Source organism: Dasypus novemcinctus, chromosome 20 (genome assembly GCF_030445035.2).
Source record: "Dasypus novemcinctus isolate mDasNov1 chromosome 20, mDasNov1.1.hap2, whole genome shotgun sequence".
NCBI classification, from domain to species: domain Eukaryota; kingdom Metazoa; phylum Chordata; class Mammalia; order Cingulata; family Dasypodidae; genus Dasypus; species Dasypus novemcinctus.
This window is the reverse complement of record NC_080692.1, coordinates 46,610,980-46,628,370: the sequence shown is the minus strand read 5'-3', so window position 1 is coordinate 46,628,370 and position 17,391 is coordinate 46,610,980. Positions and strand designations below refer to the sequence as shown.

Genomic DNA, 17,391 nt, shown 5'->3' with positions numbered 1-17,391 from the left:
AGGACCTCCCATGTGGGAGGTGGGCAGTCAACCACTTGAGCCACATCTGCTCCCAGCATTCATTCTGAAACTATACACTTAGCCACATAAATTTTAGATGCTCTTTGTGAAACACAAAGCTAAAATTAAGACCAATCTATCTATCCCCATGTCATAGGATCGAGAAAGGAGAAATGAAGAACTTGAAGAACTTTATTTCTTAGAGTCGTGTTACCCTAAAGCAGAGAAATTGAAACGAGATATTAGAGTGCTTTCTCGGGTAAGACTGATTTACTTCTTCTTTTGAGCTAATGCTTTCGTATCACAAGAGTGAGTTTTTAGTTGGCCTAACTTGCCAATGGTGATTAGCAATTGGCAATAATCGGGGATGTAGAAATTAAATTAGCCCAAGGGTTGGCTTTTGCAAATACAGATGCATTAGATGATTAGAGAGGAAAACCAAACCAATTCCTAAATATTGTTTCAAAAATAAAAATATGATAGTAAGTAAAATTTCTGTTTATCTGAATTACTGAGAATTAGAAATTATTTTGATAAGAAATTTGGTTATTTTAGAGATATTTCAATTTGCTAGTTAAAGTCAAAATATGTTTTTGCCTAACTTGGGAAAACTGGGTTATGAGATCCCATAGTTCAAAAAATAGCGCTTTTTGTTCTTTGGTCGGGTGTTCATCACGGTGAGCCTTCAGAGATTCTTACTCCGCAGTGGAAGCACTACGTTCAGTGCGACGGGACTCCCGATCCGTCAGTCCCGCAGGAAGTTAATACTTTCATCAGTTTGTGGAAAGAGGAAACAAACGAGACTTTTGAGGAAGTGATTAAGAAGAGTAAACTAGTGCTAAATGTAAGTATTTAAATACTATTTAAATTACACATTGGCTGGTATTGGTTCCTACTGCTTCAGGACCCTCTGCTGAAAGAAGGGCATTTTCACTTCTATTTTTACACCTCCTAAAAGCCCCTTACCACCTGAGAAAAGGTCAGTATAAAATACTGTAAAACAGTGACTACAGTCTGTCTAATTTAAGCAATGACAACAAAAAATCACATTGCATACATTTATGTAGAGAATTTTGGGAAAAAACACAGTGGATGATTTTATCTTCAGCTGGAATTTCCACTATTCAGTCATACCGTAAATACATTTTTTTAAAAAATGTTTATCGTGTGCCAGGGACCTACTTTTTCAGACAGTGTGGTACAAAGATGAGAGCATCCTAACACCTGTTTCTGCAAATAGGGTGGATAGGCTAGCCTGAGAACCTTTCACTTTACAATGCACTCAAAAAGGCTGGGAAAAAAAATTTTTAATAACGTTTTTTTAAGTAAGTTTTTAAAGGCATTACCTGCTTCACAGGAAGGTAATGGGAAGTTTCGGCAGCCATAAAACAATTCAGAAAAGTAAGCTAAGCCAGGCACCGGAGAGTATCCATCTGCCAACTCTGGCGGCTTAACTTGGGCTTAAAAGGCCATCAGGAGGCAAAGCCTAGAGAAGCAGCAAGGTAGGGAGCTGATGGCTGACTCACATGTAGCTGGGAGCCTCAGCTGTGCTGTGGATAATAGGGAAAAAACCTGCTAAGGGAGAAGACAAGAAAACTTGTCGGACTCATCTTTAGCTTAGTGGAGGGGAAACGAAGCTATCTCCATTGAGAATTCTTAATCATGAGCTGGTCTTCACACAAGTTTGGGGCTGGAATTCATACTATCTGAATGATCCAATGATTCTAAAAGTCCCAAACCTAAAATTTAAAGTAGTCATGGCTTGCTGGTTCTCTGGCTCTGGTAGAAGAAAACAGATTCTCTCTGGAAAAACGCACCCTTAGACCCAGATCTCAAAGCATTCTTATGATGAAAGTCCCAAGAACTCCAAGCTCACAAACAAACAAAGAAAAACACTTTAGAAAACAGTCCAACCTGAATGAGCCGTGGAGAAACATCACAAAGCAAAATCTGAACTGCCAATACTGGAGACACAAGAATTATGTGAGTTTGAAATATAAATATATATTTATGTTTACAGAAATAAAGGAGGCTATTAAAAGTATGACTGAAGAATAAGATGTTTTTAATGTAGCTAGGCAGATTGACAAGAAAACTAAGTAAGGCTTATGCAAATGAAGAATTTAGAAATTAGAAAGTTGTGGCCAGGTTAAATAGCAGAAAGAATGCAGCCAGAGGAAAAAAGTAAATCAGAAGTTGGCTTGGGAGAATTTACTAGCATACGTCAGATACAGAGATAGAACATATGAAAGAACAGTTAGCAGACATATATGATAACAGACTATGACTTCTCTAAAAAAGCTAATAATGAATATATATATATATATACTGAAGAGGAATGCCTGAAGAAGATATAGAGAATGGAGGAGAGACAATATCAGAGATAATGGTGAAAATTATCCAGAATGGTTGAAAATAGAATCTAAAGATTCAAGCAGCCCTGTAAATCCCAAGTAGGAAAATTAAAAAGAAATCCACACTTAGACAAACCTACGTAATAACAGACACTAGGGAGGAATTCATGTCCCTCGTTCCTATCATTATCCTCTAATACCGTTAGCTCCTGGATCTCAATGTTTTCCTGCTGCTTTCCACTGCTGCCGTGCCTGTGAGATGAGGTAGCGCCATGCTCCCAACTCAGGAATTAAAGTGCGGAGATACACAGAGCGGGTGGGACTTAGCCGGCGCTTCTTACAGACGCAGTTCAGGTGTGCCCGTGCGCGCCGGGCACCCGGCCCTGTGTCCCTGCTTTCTACATGCATCGCCTTCCTCACCCCGGACCACAAGGTTAGCAGCTCATTTCACACGTGGAGAAACAGATTGAGCCCCTGCCTCCGACCCTGCTCGGAGCCCACCGAGGAAAGCGGGGTCTTCACCCCGACTTCCCAAAGGCCCCAGAAGCCTCCCCTGCGCCCCGAGCCGTCCCGCCAGCACCCTGGCAGCAGGGAGGCCGCTCGGCGGGTGCCGGGCCCCCCTCTGCTCTGCACCCTGCGGGAGGCCGCAGGAAGCCCTGCAGCTGGCCGGGGTGCTGGGCGCCTCCTGTTCCGAGAGCGGAGGTCCAGAAGAGCCGCGTGAGTTGGTGAGAAGGCGGAGAGGAAGAGGAAGCCGGGGCAGGCAGCCCGAGGGCAGGGGAAGAGCCGGGAGCAGGGACGGGGAGCGCGCGGGGCGCTCGCCAGGCGCGAGTGTGGGGTTTGCGGGTGCAGTAAACTCCCCCACGGCGCTTACTCTGGGCCGGCCTGTGCAGGTATCACCTCGTTTAATTTTCACAGTAAGCCTGCGAGGTGTGGAGGCAGAAGCCCGGAGAGGGTGCAGACGAGTGGGCTAGGACTCAAGGCCCCAGATCCTGCCTGAGTGCCGTCCTGCCCCCTCCCCTGCACTGCCCCCCTCAACTCAGAAATTCTCTCTACTGCTTGTGTCGGGCAGTGTTCAAAATTCACTTCTCCTACTTGCTAGCTGTGCCTCAGTTTCCTCGCTTGTAAAATGGGCACAATAGGAACATCTGCCTCATAGGGTTGTGATAGGATGAAATGAATTAAACCAGGTCCAGCGTCCATTCCTGTTAGTTCTTCTCCTCATCCTCCCCCTTCTCCTCCGCCTCCCCCTTCTTCTCCTTCTCCTTGTTATCCTCGTTGTTCCTATTCCACAGTCTTAGGTAATGGAAAGCCATGTCTTATTTGCAACTTGCTAATTACATTAATTACAGTGTAGCATAATTACAGCTCTAGTTGAGAATCCTTAAAAGGGAGTTTAGGGAGGAAATATTTCATTTTTCCATGATCTTATTAGAGAATAAATATGGAAAAGGATTTCTCAGTTCATTGAGTATCTATTTCTTAATTTAAAAATGATAGAACACCCCTCTTTTCACTTTTCCTCTGACTCTTTGTCCGAGAAGTAATGTAGAAATTCTTGTACTTTATAGTTAATTGAGAAATTGAAATCCATTTTACTGGAAACTCCATCATATGATTTGCAAGAGAAAAATATAGAGCAGTACCAAGGATCAATTCTAGAACTGCAGGAGCTCCTTCATCTCAAGTTTAACACAGCCACAGAAATACTTCTCAGAGTAAGTGTGAGATTTCGCTTATATGCTATTATTAACATATAAACGTTTTTAAATGGATGCTATATAATAAAATAATCTGGCATAATTTTTTCTTTTTGAGAAATTTAAAAGATATGAAAAAGTCACTAGAATAATATCAAGCACATGTATTTATCCAGGTGTAGCAATTGTCAATATTTTATTTTTAAAGAAATAAAACATTACAGATATAAAGTCCAGTTTTTCTTATACCTGTCAAGAGATACTAAGTTCACAAGGAAAACAAATTCACAAACCATTTCATATCAGCTAGTTGCACTACATAAATCAAGATTTTAATCATTGGTAGTCACTCTTTTTTTCTACAACTTTTTAGTTTGAAAGTTCCATATTCAACATAAAGAAAAGTTGAAAAACAGTACCATAGATAGCCTCATATACCTATACCTAGATTCAGTACTTTTTTTTAAAAAAAAGATTTGTTTATTTCTCTCCCCGTCCCCCCCCCCCCACCCCGGTTGTCTGTTCTCTGTGTCTGTTTGCTGCATCTTGTTTCTTTGTCTGCTTCTGCTGTTGTCAGCAGCACAGGTAGATTCAGTACTTTTAAAAATATATTTGCTCTATTTTCCCCCGTACTGTGTAAAAATACACTGTAGGGGAGCAGATGGTGGTTCAAGCAGTTGACAGCCTGCCTCCCACATGGGAGGTCCCGAGTTCAGTTCCTGGTGCCTCCTAAAAAAAAACAAAAACAAACAACAAGCAAAACAAACAAAAAAACCAACTCAAGGAAGCTGATGTGGCTTAGCAGTTAAGCACCAGCTTCCCACATCCAAGGTTCTGAGTTCAATTCCTGGCCCTCAGTACCTCATAAAACAAAAAACAAACAAAAAAACATTGTAAACATTGATGTTTCATTACCAAATATCTCTGCACTAATGTTAATCTCCAAATAACCACAAAGCTATTATAATACCTAAAACAGTGAGTAATAATTCCACAGTATCCTCTATATCAAGTCCACATTCAGATTTCCCCTAAGATCCCATAGATATCTTTTATGGCTGTTTTCACTGCGTTTCATTTTATTTTTTAAATCAGAAATCAATCCCCATTCATGCGTTGCTTTTGGCCATTGTGTCTCCAGGTCTCATTTGGCCTGGATAGAACACAGTTGGCTTAGTTTTCCAAGGCTGCTAAGACAAACACCACACGATGGGTTGGCTTCTCACAATTTTGGAGAATAGAAACCCCAAGTCAGTGTCCGCAGCCGCTCTCTCGTGGGGCCTGCAGCTTTGCGGTGTTGGCTTCCATGGTCCTGGGGTCACTGGCCTGCGCCCCACCCTCCTTCCCTCCCACGGGGAGCTGCCTGGCTCCCTGGCTCCTCCTGAGCTGTGACTCGGTTTCTCTGCTCGTAAGAGCATAGCTGTGTTGCTCAGCCCTCCTGATTCTATTTGGCCTCATCTAAACGAGGCCACACCATTAGCTCATAATAACATCTTCACCGTCCTGTGTACAAGTGGCTCCCACCCCCAGCACGGGGGTTCCTCAGCCCATGACGCGCCCCCAGCACAGTCCTCTCCACGGCCTTAGCAGAACGTGTGCTAATTACAGAAAGAACGCCAGAGCCATCTTACCTTCACCAAGTAAGTTGATTGTTCGCAGTAATATCGATATTATACATTTGCTACTATTTTATATATTTGTGGGAAAGGCAATTAAGGGAACATAATATTTAGTAGTCAAGATTTTCATTATAGGAGAAAAGAAATATAAAATAAAATATTAGAAAAAATCCTGAACTGATAAACTTGAATGGAAATAGCAGGATGAGCTAGGTTTCCTTTTATCCCATAATAAAGTCCCTGGACTAATTGGGGTAAATGACTGTTTCTGGGTTAGCCTCATGGGGTCACACCACAAGGGGCAAGGGCTAGCTTGAGCAGGTTCACATGGTCAAAAGTGGGGTAATCCCAACACAACGAAGAGTAATGACTGTAGTGATTGTAAATCATTGGACGAAAACATATCCATGAGTCTATAGTGGGTCTTGGAAGAAAAGTTGTTTCTAGAAAAATCATCCTTTTATAAACCCCAGTGTAATAATTGATTCAGATAAGGATACTCAACAGCTACCAAATGATTAGGTAAAAGGTTGTTGAAGACACATTATTCTCATAGTGCCGAAGTATTACCCCACAGGTGATTCATGGATTGGGAAAACCATAATTTGCAATGGGGAGACACGGTGGTCATCACCTTTGCAGCGCCACTCGTGGGCATATCATGTGCTCCCTGCTAAGATGCACTACAAAGAACATAGCACAGCCAGTGACGCCAGCTCCCAGCAGGGGCTCAGAATCTCATCGAACCCCTAGACCAGTTTCCAGTTTGAAAAAATAAGGGAGATAGAAGAGCAGGTTAAATAATACCATGAGGAAACAATCAGATAAATCCATAATAGGTTACAGTGCTATAAAACAATTTGCAAGCACACACACAAATGTGGTGAAACAATCTGTGTGTTTAAAAATTAACAATAAATACAATCCCCAATACTTGAAAGTTTTTCCATTGTAGCAACCAGTTATTGTGTTATTTAAAAACTTAAAGAGAGCTCATTTTTTGAGCAATAGACATCAAGTGATATTATTCTTCATTTAAAAATTCTTAAGAACATCCTTAAATTGTGTGTTCTTGGATTAGTAACATGCATGATTCTTCTGGAGTCCATCAAGTAGGTATTTTTGCCTTCTCATGCGGATATGTTTAGAAACAGGCTAACTTTGGCAGTATCACGGTCTGCATCTTAATATGGTAGAGATAAAGAAGCATGTGTACTTTTAGAATGAAAAGTTATGGTTCTGATGTTAAATTTTGAAACCAGTCACATTGAATAGTACTCTCCAGATGCTATCTGGGAACAGAAAGCAACTTTAGTCTTTAGATAGATTAGGAGAAACTAAGTGGTAAAAGGAAAATACATTTAACTAAGTCAATATGTTTGCAGGCTTTCACTAATTTTTAAAAATAATTCTTTATTTTGATTGAATCTTGCTACTAAGTTAGATAGTGAAAGGAATCCATACAGAAGGGATGAAATAACTTACCTAAGTTGCATAACTTATGAGGCCTCTAGCCCCTTCATAGTGTTTTCTTTTTCTCTTACAGCAGGCTAGTACGTTAGCAGATCTGGACAGTGGAAATATGGAAAAAATCATTAAAGATGACTGTGTTACCCTATACGTGTGGGCAAACCTCAAGAAGAACGCAAGGTGCTTCCGCGGGAGAACCCCCCTGTAGCTGGAGCGTATTAGAGTCAGACCGCGGCTGGGCAGAAGGTTACCTGCTCACGCCAGCAGGGGCTTGGGAGAGCCCTGGGCGGGGGCCAGCCAGACCTCGCCGTGCTCTGCGTTATCCTCAGGAAAACGCTGATGACGCTCCTTCATAGGGCTGGGTGGAGGGCCAAACGGCACTGTAAGTATACACTCGAAAAGTGTCAGGCCTTCCTCGCCTTCTCTTTTCCCATCTCCCCACTCCCAAAAAAGGAAGCAATTAGGTGCTGTCTGCATGGCAGCCTGGAACTTCAACAAATACATATTTAGCTTTGTGAACTCCTGAAGATAATTTTTGTTTTTGTGTTTTGGATATTAAGGTGATTTTTCCCAATTTTCAATCAAGCAACATCTTTCTGAAGATCGATGGCAATAATGGCAAATTCACGATCACTTGGCTGTTGCTTGATCATAATATTTCAAGTTAACTGAGTTAATATGGCAGAGAGTTTTAGGGGGAAAAATCACTCAAATAAAAGTTAGCAGGCCTAGGTTCTGGTCCCAACTCTAAAAAGACTAATCATATGACATCAGAAATGTTGTACTTTATACTCCATATTTAGTTAAAGGAAAGAATAAAATAATTTCCAGGTTTTATTTGCTACAAAATAGTCTGTGATTTTTAATTAGAATCAGAAACAATATATTACCTTTTTCATTATAAAATATATCATGTATGGAAGTGAGGATATAAAATGTATCACATTCCAAACAGTGAAGGAAATACAGTTTTAAAAGAATAAAATGAATAGCCCTGTTTTAATTATGCAGATTTAAGAAGAGAAGTAGTGGCATCTTCTAACAAGGAATAGTGAAGGTAGAAAAAGTTTGTTTTATTCTAATTAAATAGTGGTACAGATTGTACAAACGATGCGTTCAGTGTTAGACTTGCGTGTGAACTGCCTATGGGAGATCACAGTGCAACTGACTGAGGGCATTGTGAGAAACCCAAGTTGGAGGTCAGTTTCTGAGCCATCAACATATAGATCCATGGTCCTTAACTTTCTGGAAGTCACGGACTCTTCTGCACATCAAATAATTTACACGTGCTCCCACTCATGGAAGGCGTCTTTAGGTCTTCAAAGTCCTGCCCCCAGCTGGCACCAGGAAACAAGCAAGCCCGGTTAAGACACTTGGGGTGCGTGGTAGTTAAAGCAGCAGGAGGTAACCTCCTGGGAGAGCAGGTAGAGGAAGATGAGAAGAGAGCCCAGGAGGCGACCCGAGGCGCCACGTTTACGCCACGGTGGGTGGAAGGAGGACGTGCAGAGGGTTTTGAGAAGAAGACTGTCGGAACTGGGTTCCAATGCTGCAAAGAAAGCAAGTATCGCCAGAAAGCCAAAACTGGAATGAAATTAGAGAGGAATACAGATTTGCAACAAACCCAGAGTTTCCTAGGCCCTCATCTTTCTTTGTTAAAATTAATTATTAACAGGTACAAAAGTATCAGATTCTCGGAGACACAGATCGGCTTTGAGATTCCCAAGATACTGGCAACGAGCGACATAGCCCTGCGGCTGTTGCACACCCACTACGATCACGTTACCCCACTGCCCCCCGCGCCAGCACCCCCAGACGTGGCAGGTGCGCCCGCCACCCCGGAGCCGGGCAAGGATGAGGAGCAGAGCGCTGAGCCAGCAGCGGGCGCCGAGCTGCAGGAGGGGCCTGCGCCCGGAGAGGAGTCCCACACCGCCGGGGAGGACGAACTACGAGCCGAGGAGGACGGCGGTGCTGAAGGACGAGGGGTAGGACACATTTAAAGATACGTGTTTTCCCTTCTTGGAACAAGTACTATTAGACTCCCTAAAGCAGGCTCAAGACGTTCCCTCTACAGCTGGAAATCGTCTGAAAGCCAGTTACTTATCAACGGCTCACTTTTCAGTGTGTGTTTTCCTTTTTCTTAACTCCATTAAAAGTCACCTGTTGCGTCAGTTTCTCCAGTATCCTAAACTTCAACACAGGAATTGCTTATTTGTATATTAATGCTACTGGAACGCTCCCAAGCAATTTCATTTTTGTTTGTTTATTATATTTCCAGTGCACTTAAGAGAACGTGTCATTAAATGAAAACTTGGCAGTAAATACTTGCACAAACTGAAGGATTATCTTAAATTACTCTGTTACTTCCTCAGCTTTCGGTTGTGTAAGAATTTTATAAATGAATTTTCTTCATATATTACACTCCTTTAAAAACTTGACACCTTCAGATATATTATTTGTACAATTTAATAATCATATTCCTTCATTTGGTTTCTGCTCTTTTTCCTGTTTTCTTAGGATTTTATACTAATAACTTACAATATTGGAATAAATTGTCTCTTGAGAATTTAGTAACTTTCTCAGAACTAAGCAGGTTTTGCTTTGTTTCGTCCATAGCTCAATGTCACTTTAGGAGAAACTGGAAGTATCGGGTTTTCCTACAAAAGTGTTCCTGAAAAGTATTGGTTAATTTTGTTACCTTCTTTAAACACAAGTGAGGGTTAAGGATTAGACTGAATATAGAAATGAAATCAGAATAGGAATGATTAGATATTCTAAGAACATATTTGGTTGTACAGTTCCATTTAAATTACTATACCAGCATAAAAAATTATATAAAGACTATATAGCAATATAGAAAATGGTTATGACATAATGCTAAATAAAAAGAATTATATTTAGAGTATGAGTACAGCGATATAAAAATTAAAAAGGCATAAGAGGAGAAGAACCCACGATCCTGTATATAGCTAATGTTCGAGAGAAGGGAGAAAATGAACGACTTGTTTAAAAACTTGTCATTGTAGTTAAAATGTTCTTGAAGCAATAAGATAGTTTTTGGTTTTGTTCTGTTTTGTTTTGGAGGTACCAGGGCAAGAACTGAACGTGGGACCTCGTATGTGGGAAGCTGGCGCTCAACCACTGAGCCACATCAGCTCCCCTGAGTTGTTTTTTTTGTTTGTTTTGCTCATTTGTTTTTGTTTTTTTTGAGGCACCGGGAACTGAACCTGGGCCCTTCCATGTGTGTGGGAGGCAGGAGCTCAATGACTTGAGCCACATCTCCCAATAAGATAGATTTTTGTTTTCATTTTTTTAGATTTTATTTTATTTCCCCCCTGTTGTCTGCTTCTGTGTCCATTCTCTGTGTGTTCTTCTGCGTCTGCTTGTGTTATCCGGCAGCACTGGGAAACGGCGTGTCTTTTTTGTTGCATCATCTTATTGCGACAGCTCTTCGTGTATGGGGCACCACTCGGCTGTGCTTTTTTTTTTCATGCGGGGCGGCTCTCCTTGCGGGGTGCACTCCTTGTGCGTGGGGCACCCCTGCGTGGCACAGTACTCCTTGGGTGGCAGCACTGCACAGGGACCAGCTCACCACACAGGACAGGAGGCCGTGGAGATCGAACCCTGGACCTCCTATATGGTAGGCAGATGCTCTGTCAGTTGAGCCTCATCTGCTTCCCTAAGGTAGATTTTAAAGCAAACATTTTGTTTTACCTGTCAGGTAGCATGGCAGCATTCCTAGGGTTTAACAGTGTTTCTAGTTCTCTTCTTTTCCTGGACCTGGGAGGATTATGCTCCTTGACCCCCTTGGAGCTGAGCATGATTCTGTGACTTGTGTTAGCCAGAAAGATGTGAGTGGAAGTGACAAACTGATTTCTAAGGAAGGAAAAAAAATGGGCCCTGGACCTATGTTTGGTCTTGATATGATTTAAATAGTGGATAATTTCTCCACCACAAGTTCCTTGAGCATAATAATTTTTTTTTACAAAAACCCAATTGACATTTTACATAAGAATTTCACATTATTAACAAGAAAATTAGAAGATAGTTAGAAAATATATAATTGGAAATATTCCTTCAATTTACAAAGCAATTCTTTCTTATGCATGTGTGTCTTGTTTAAAGCAGCCCCAAACAGTGCTGTTTTATTGGAGTTCTTTTAATTCTGGAAATAGTTTTATATTAAAAAATATAAGGGAAGCGAATGTGACTCAACTGATAGAGCTTCTGCCTACCATATGGGAGGACCTGGGTTCGATCCCTGGGGCCTCCTGGTGAAAAAGAAGAAGAGAAAGTGTGCCTGTGTGGTGAGCCAGTGCCCTGCACAAGTGAGTCACGCAGCAAGATGATGATGCATCAAAAGAGAGACAAGGGGAGAGTCAAGGTGAAGCACAGCAGAAACCAGGAACTTAGGTCGTGCAATCGACAGGGAACCTCTCTCCACATCCAGGATCAAATCCCAGTGAATCCTAGAGGAGAGAAAATGAGAAGAGAAGACAACACAGACAGCAAAAACAGCAGGGTGGGAAGAGGGCAAGTGGGGAAAATAACTAAAAATGAATCTTAAAAAAAAAAAATCTTTAAAAATTATAAGCATATGCATCCATTCCAGTTCAAAACAGTAGAGTTAATGCATTTTTCTCAAGGTCTGTCCTCTATTACAATAGAGTTATCTCCTTCACTCCCAACCAGTGTGCCTGAAAGTACCAAACTAAACTTTCTTCCATTTGAATGGCTTTATCAATGTTTAACCACCTTTGGGTTTTTCTGTCATTATTTAGTGTTATTTTGGATAGTTTTCAACTATAATGATAACTGAAGGTATGTGAATGCTAATATTGAAAATGCAAAAGTACCAATGGAAAGCATTCCACTGGATAGTAAAATGCATGTTTTATGACATACTAAGACTGTCTTCAAAAAAAAAAAGTCTAGGAAATACAGAGAAAAATTCGCCAGGCTGTTAGTGATCTGGCATAAATAGTCTTCCTTCATGAAAGGCAGTGCAGACCTCTCCAGATCCTGGTAGGCTTGACCAAGAGTTACATGTCTGGTAAATGTGAGAACCTGGCAGGAGAACTTTATGATATGAGGGGATTTAAAAAGAAAAGTGTGTTTGCCTGAAGGATGAGAATAGCATTTAGCTAACACACCCATTTCCAGGAACCAGCCCTTTCACCCCCACTGCACAGGCTGTGCATGGAGGCGCGTATGTGTGTGTCTTTATCACCATTCCCCCCCAAATCACATCCTTCTAAGAAACCTGAGGCTAATGCTGAAGCATGGGTGGTCTGCACGGAAGCAGAAGATCCCATCCTCGTCATGGGTAGGTGCACAAGTGGAGGAGGGGCAGCTGTCTTCTGGGCTGAAGGAGGGTGCTGGGGGTGGGGGGCCCTGCATAGAGGAAAGAATCCCCCAACTCAGCCATTTGACTGAAATAGAAGCCTACACTTGCTACTAAGTCTGAACAGCGTAAATCACCTTTTAGAAGTGCCAGTAGATTGTAATTGGGGGGGCAGTGATCATTAGATTTGTAAATTTATTAGCAACTCAGAAGGGGGACAAAGATAATTTGGTGGAATTTGTGGGGAAAAAAAGAAAAGGTGGCTAGTGGTGGATAGAGCTGGGAGATCCAATATCTATATTAAAGAAGTTAAGAATGGATAAGCTAAGAATGGATAAGTAATTAAAGCAGTAATAGTACGGCAGCAAAGAGTGTCCACCTACCATATAGGAGGTACAGGGTTCAAATCCAGGGCTTCCTGGCCCGTGTGGTGAGCTGGCCCACATGCAGTGCTGCCGCATGCAAGGAGTGCCGTGCCACGCAGGGGTGTCCCCTATGTAGGAGAGCCCCATGCGCAAGGAGTGCGCCCTGCAAGGAGAGCCGCCCCGTGTGAAAAAAGCACAGGCTGCCCAGGAGTGGCTCCACACATGGAAAGCTGATGCGGCAAGATGACGCAACAAAAAGAGACACAGATTCCTGGTGCCACTGACAAGAATGAAAGCTGACACAGAAGAATACACAGCAAATGGACAGAGAGAGCAGACAGACAACGAGGCAGGGGGAAAGGGAGAGAAATAAATAAATCTTAAAAAAAAAAAAATAGAATAAAATTTCCTTGAGGTGAAAAAGAGTTATGTTTTTAGATTTAAAAGACCTGCTCAATTCAGGTGTAATAGCTTGATAAACTTCTTTTTTTTTTTTTAAGATTTATTTCTCTCCCTTCCCCCCTGCCCCAGTTGTCTGTTCTCTGTGTCCATTTGCTGCATGTTCTTTTTTTTTTTTTTTTTTTTTGTCTGCTTCTGTTGTTGTCAGCAGCATGGGAATCTGTGTTTCTTTTTTGTTGTTGTTGTTATTGTTGCGTCATCTTGCTGTGCCAGCTCTCCGTGTGTGAGGCGCCATTCCTGGGCAGGCTGCGCTTTCTGTCACCTGTACAATCCAGGTGAACAGCTCTGTCTCTCTTGCTGGGGTTTCTGCCATGTCTAAGGAGCCATCTCTGTTCCTCTGTGTCCTTCTCCTGGCTCAGGTCCTCTCTCCCTAGGGCTTGCTTCTGTGTCCTTCTCCTGGCTCAGGTCCTCTCTCCCTAGGGCTTGCTTCTGTGTCCTTCTCCTGGCTCAGGTCCTCTCTCCCTAGGGCTTGCTTCTGTGTCCTTCTCCTGGCTCAGGTCCTCTCTCCCTAGGGCTTGCTTCTGTGTCCTTCTCCTGGCTCAGGTCCTCTCTCCCTAGGGCTTGCTTCTCTTTCCTCTGTGTGCTGGCTTCCTGGGGCTGCAACCTCAAAACTCCAACATCGGGGAGCAGATGTGGCTCAACTGATAGGGCATCCACCTACCATATAGGAGGTCCTGGGTTCAAACCCAGGGCCTTCTGGTCTGTGCGGTGAGCTGGCCCACGCGTAGTGCTGCCATGTGCAAGGAGTGCCGCGCCACGCAGGGGTGGCCCCCGCATAGGGCAGCCCCATGGGCAAGGAGAGTCGCCCTGTGCTAAAAATAGCACAGCCCGCCCAGGAGTGGCGCTGCACACACAGAGAGCTGATGCAGCAAGATGACGCCGCAAAGAGAGACACGGATTTGGGAATGTGAGAGATAAATAAAAATAAAATCTTTGGAAAAAAACAGAACTCCAACATCAAAACCATCAACTCTGTCCTCTGTCCTTAACACCCCAATGATATGGCCCATTCAAAGCCCTAATCATAACTTAATCATGCCCAGGTACAGACCAGATCACAAACATAATCCAATATCTATTTCTGGAATTCATAACCATATCAAACTGCTACAACATGTCATAGAAGTTGAGCAACAAAACCCACAAACCTTATACTTTTGTCCAGGTAATTACTGATAATTTGCTTGGGAAATCTAATGCAAATATTAAGAAAAGTGCCTTAAAATAATTTAGGAACAATATTGATGTAGGCCTAAATTTCTAGAAGTCGTGGAGGATTTTAAACTGGGAAGACACTTGATGAGGTTTGCGTTTTGAAAGGACACTCTGTCTACAGTGTCAGCAGATTGGTGGGAGGTAGACCAGTTAGAGCACCCAGCTGATGGGCAAGAAATTAGAATCACCTGAGTTGATTCTTGGTGGAGGTGATGAGAAATAGATGGATGTGAAAAATGCGTAAGATGTAACATGGTCAAACCTTGGCGATAGATTGAATTGGGGGGTGGGAGAGAGATGCTAAAGCTAATTCCAAAGTTTTTATGGCTTATGCAGCTGAATTGCTAGAGATTTTATCTCTACACTTAAATGGGACCAAAGTCATCTATAGATTCAGTGCACGCCCCATCAAAATCCTAGTCTATCATTTTTTTCAATTTGACTAAGTATTAAGAAGAAAGGCATGAAAATAGCCAACTGGTAGAAAATTAGAGTAAAGGGGAGCTTTCACTATATAATTGAAAAAATAAATAGAGTATGAATGGATAGAACAGTGGAAAAGAATAGAGTTTCCAGAAACATATGATACAGGTGGCATTTTGGATCACTGAGGAAAGGATGAATTTAATAGAGTAAGTGGCACTGGAAGAGTTGGTTAAGATTTAAAATAAAATAGTTTTTTATTCTTCTTACTACCAACTAAAAATTTAAAAATCAGATAAGATTAAATATTTAAATATGAAACCAAAGTAAACTAATCAAACTTATAACAATAAAAGCCTCTGAAGAGAACACAGGAAAATTATTTTTATTTTTTTTTACTAAGCAGACCTTTCTTACATAGCAGTGTGTCAAAATAAGAAACAATTCAGGAAAAAGAGGGTAATCAGATTCAAATATTCGTATAGCCACATAAACCTCATCATAAACAAAGTAGAAAAATAACAGACTTGAGAAAAATCTTTTAATATATACAACAGTTAATATCTTAATATAAAGAACTCATATAAACCAGTAAGAAGAAAGTTCCCAATAGAAAATAAGGCAAATGATGTGAGCAGACAGTTGACAAAAGAAATACAACTTGCCAAATAAAAATATGAAGGCGAACTCAACCGTATTAGTAATCAAGTTAAAACTAACATTATATCACTCATCCTCCCCAGACTAAGTGTGTGGGGAAGGAGGGCTTTTCAGCAACTGTTGTCAGATGTGTCTTTCTGGAGGAGAGTTTGGTGCTGTTACGTGCCTATTACTAGTGATTCTTTTAATAATTTATTATTAGAAAATACAGGACAGGTAAATAAAAGTGGATGTGCCCAGGAGGTCATTGAAGTACTTTACAAACTGGTATATAACTTTACGCAAAATCCAATGTGTGTGAGAGAGAGAGAACGAGGGACTACCTGTAAGATCAGTATGCAAACACTCTACGTTTCGGGTTTACTAGAAAAAATTTCTCTCTTTCTACAACTTATTTTTTGTTGATTTGGGGTAAATTACTTACCTTTATATTTTAAGATTAGAATATTTTAATAATATATTTGTCATGGGTTACGAGTAATGCTTGATATGTGAGATAAACTTTATTAGATTAAAAATTTCAGATTTAGAAAATAATACAAATTATGTTACTTTCCTTTATCATGGGTCTATTAAGAACTTTGCCACTAGAGGGCACTTAATACCATATTTTAGTTGATTTTAATGCACAATAGTCAACTATAATAACGGTAATATTGTAGGTATTGGGTAGTATTCTCTTCCCAATTAACAAATTTTACAAAATATTTAGAAAAATCTGATTTCAGCACATTTATGGGAAAAGTGTTTTTTAAATGAGAATCACCTTCAGAAATATTTTAGTGCTCGAAGGGAATTGTATGAGTATGTGGATCTTTGAACTTTTTCAAGTTCAGAAGTGGTCTCTGTCTTTGAGATACTCTAAACAAATGAACAGGATTTAACTTAATATTAAAACGTTAGGCGCCGCTGTACACACACGAAATTATCAGCCAAAAGGTACTAAGTGCCTGCTGTCAGGAACTCAGCTTGGTCCTTGTTTTTCATGAGCTGACCGCTTTGTAGAGGGAAGAGTGACAGTTACCATACACTGTGATAAGTGCAATGAAAGAGATTATGCCTGTGTGTTAAGCGGATCAAAATGCATCTAAACTAAAAACAGGAAGTCTTCTCTGGGGAGTTGACATTTGAACTGAATCGTTTGATAGGGGAGGAGTTTAGATAAGAAGACGAGGAAGTTACTGTGGTCAGAGGGAAAAGAAGGCAGGCATGAAATAGCCTGAAAGGTTTGGCGGTCTCTTCTCACCGTGAGGGCGAGCATCGACGCTCCTTAACACTCAACACCGTTCAGCCCTCCACAAATGGACCTGAGCAGCCCGTTTTCTGGGTCGGAGCGTGGGTCGACTTAAATTTCTTTACTCACTTAAATGCCTCCTGAAGCCCTACCTCCGATGTGCAGGCACAGTTCTGGCCCAGGGACTGAGCAGAAAGGACAGGTAAGACTCCTGCTCTCATAGCTACCTCCAGGTCACGAGAACCCAAAATCGGTAAGAAAAACTGCAGTACGCCAGGTAGTAGTCAGTGCCATGAATGGACTTCAAGTTACATGACGGGAAGTGGCCGGTGGTAACGCAGCGGAAGCAGAGAGGATCCAGTGATCGCGTACTGAAGGCCAGGACGCAGGAATTCTCTGAGAAGGAAGATTTGTTACTACTGGCTGGGCCGGATGGACTCCTGTCCAAAAAGCCGAGCCCAGAGTAGGGCCGTTAGGTCGTTTTTATATAAGAGACACACGGGGTGGGGCCAGGAGAGGTTTAGGGGTCAAAAAGACTTTGTTAGTTTTTTTAG

General features: G+C 41.6%; 1 protein-coding gene across 3 annotated transcripts in view; it reads left to right on the top strand.

Annotated features, from left to right (window-relative positions):
• The window catches only part of DNAI7 (dynein axonemal intermediate chain 7), a 77,611-nt gene that overhangs the window by 28,720 nt on the left and 31,500 nt on the right, over positions 1–17,391 (top strand). For all 3 annotated transcript variants that reach the window (XM_023585046.3, XM_004479932.5, XM_004479931.5), the window contains 5 exons: positions 158–259; positions 707–844; positions 3,923–4,069; positions 7,217–7,320; positions 8,813–9,122. In XM_023585046.3, the coding sequence (XP_023440814.1) occupies positions 158–259; positions 707–844; positions 3,923–4,069; positions 7,217–7,320; positions 8,813–9,122 (801 nt within the window). The remainder of the gene's footprint in view (positions 1–157; positions 260–706; positions 845–3,922; positions 4,070–7,216; positions 7,321–8,812; positions 9,123–17,391) is intronic.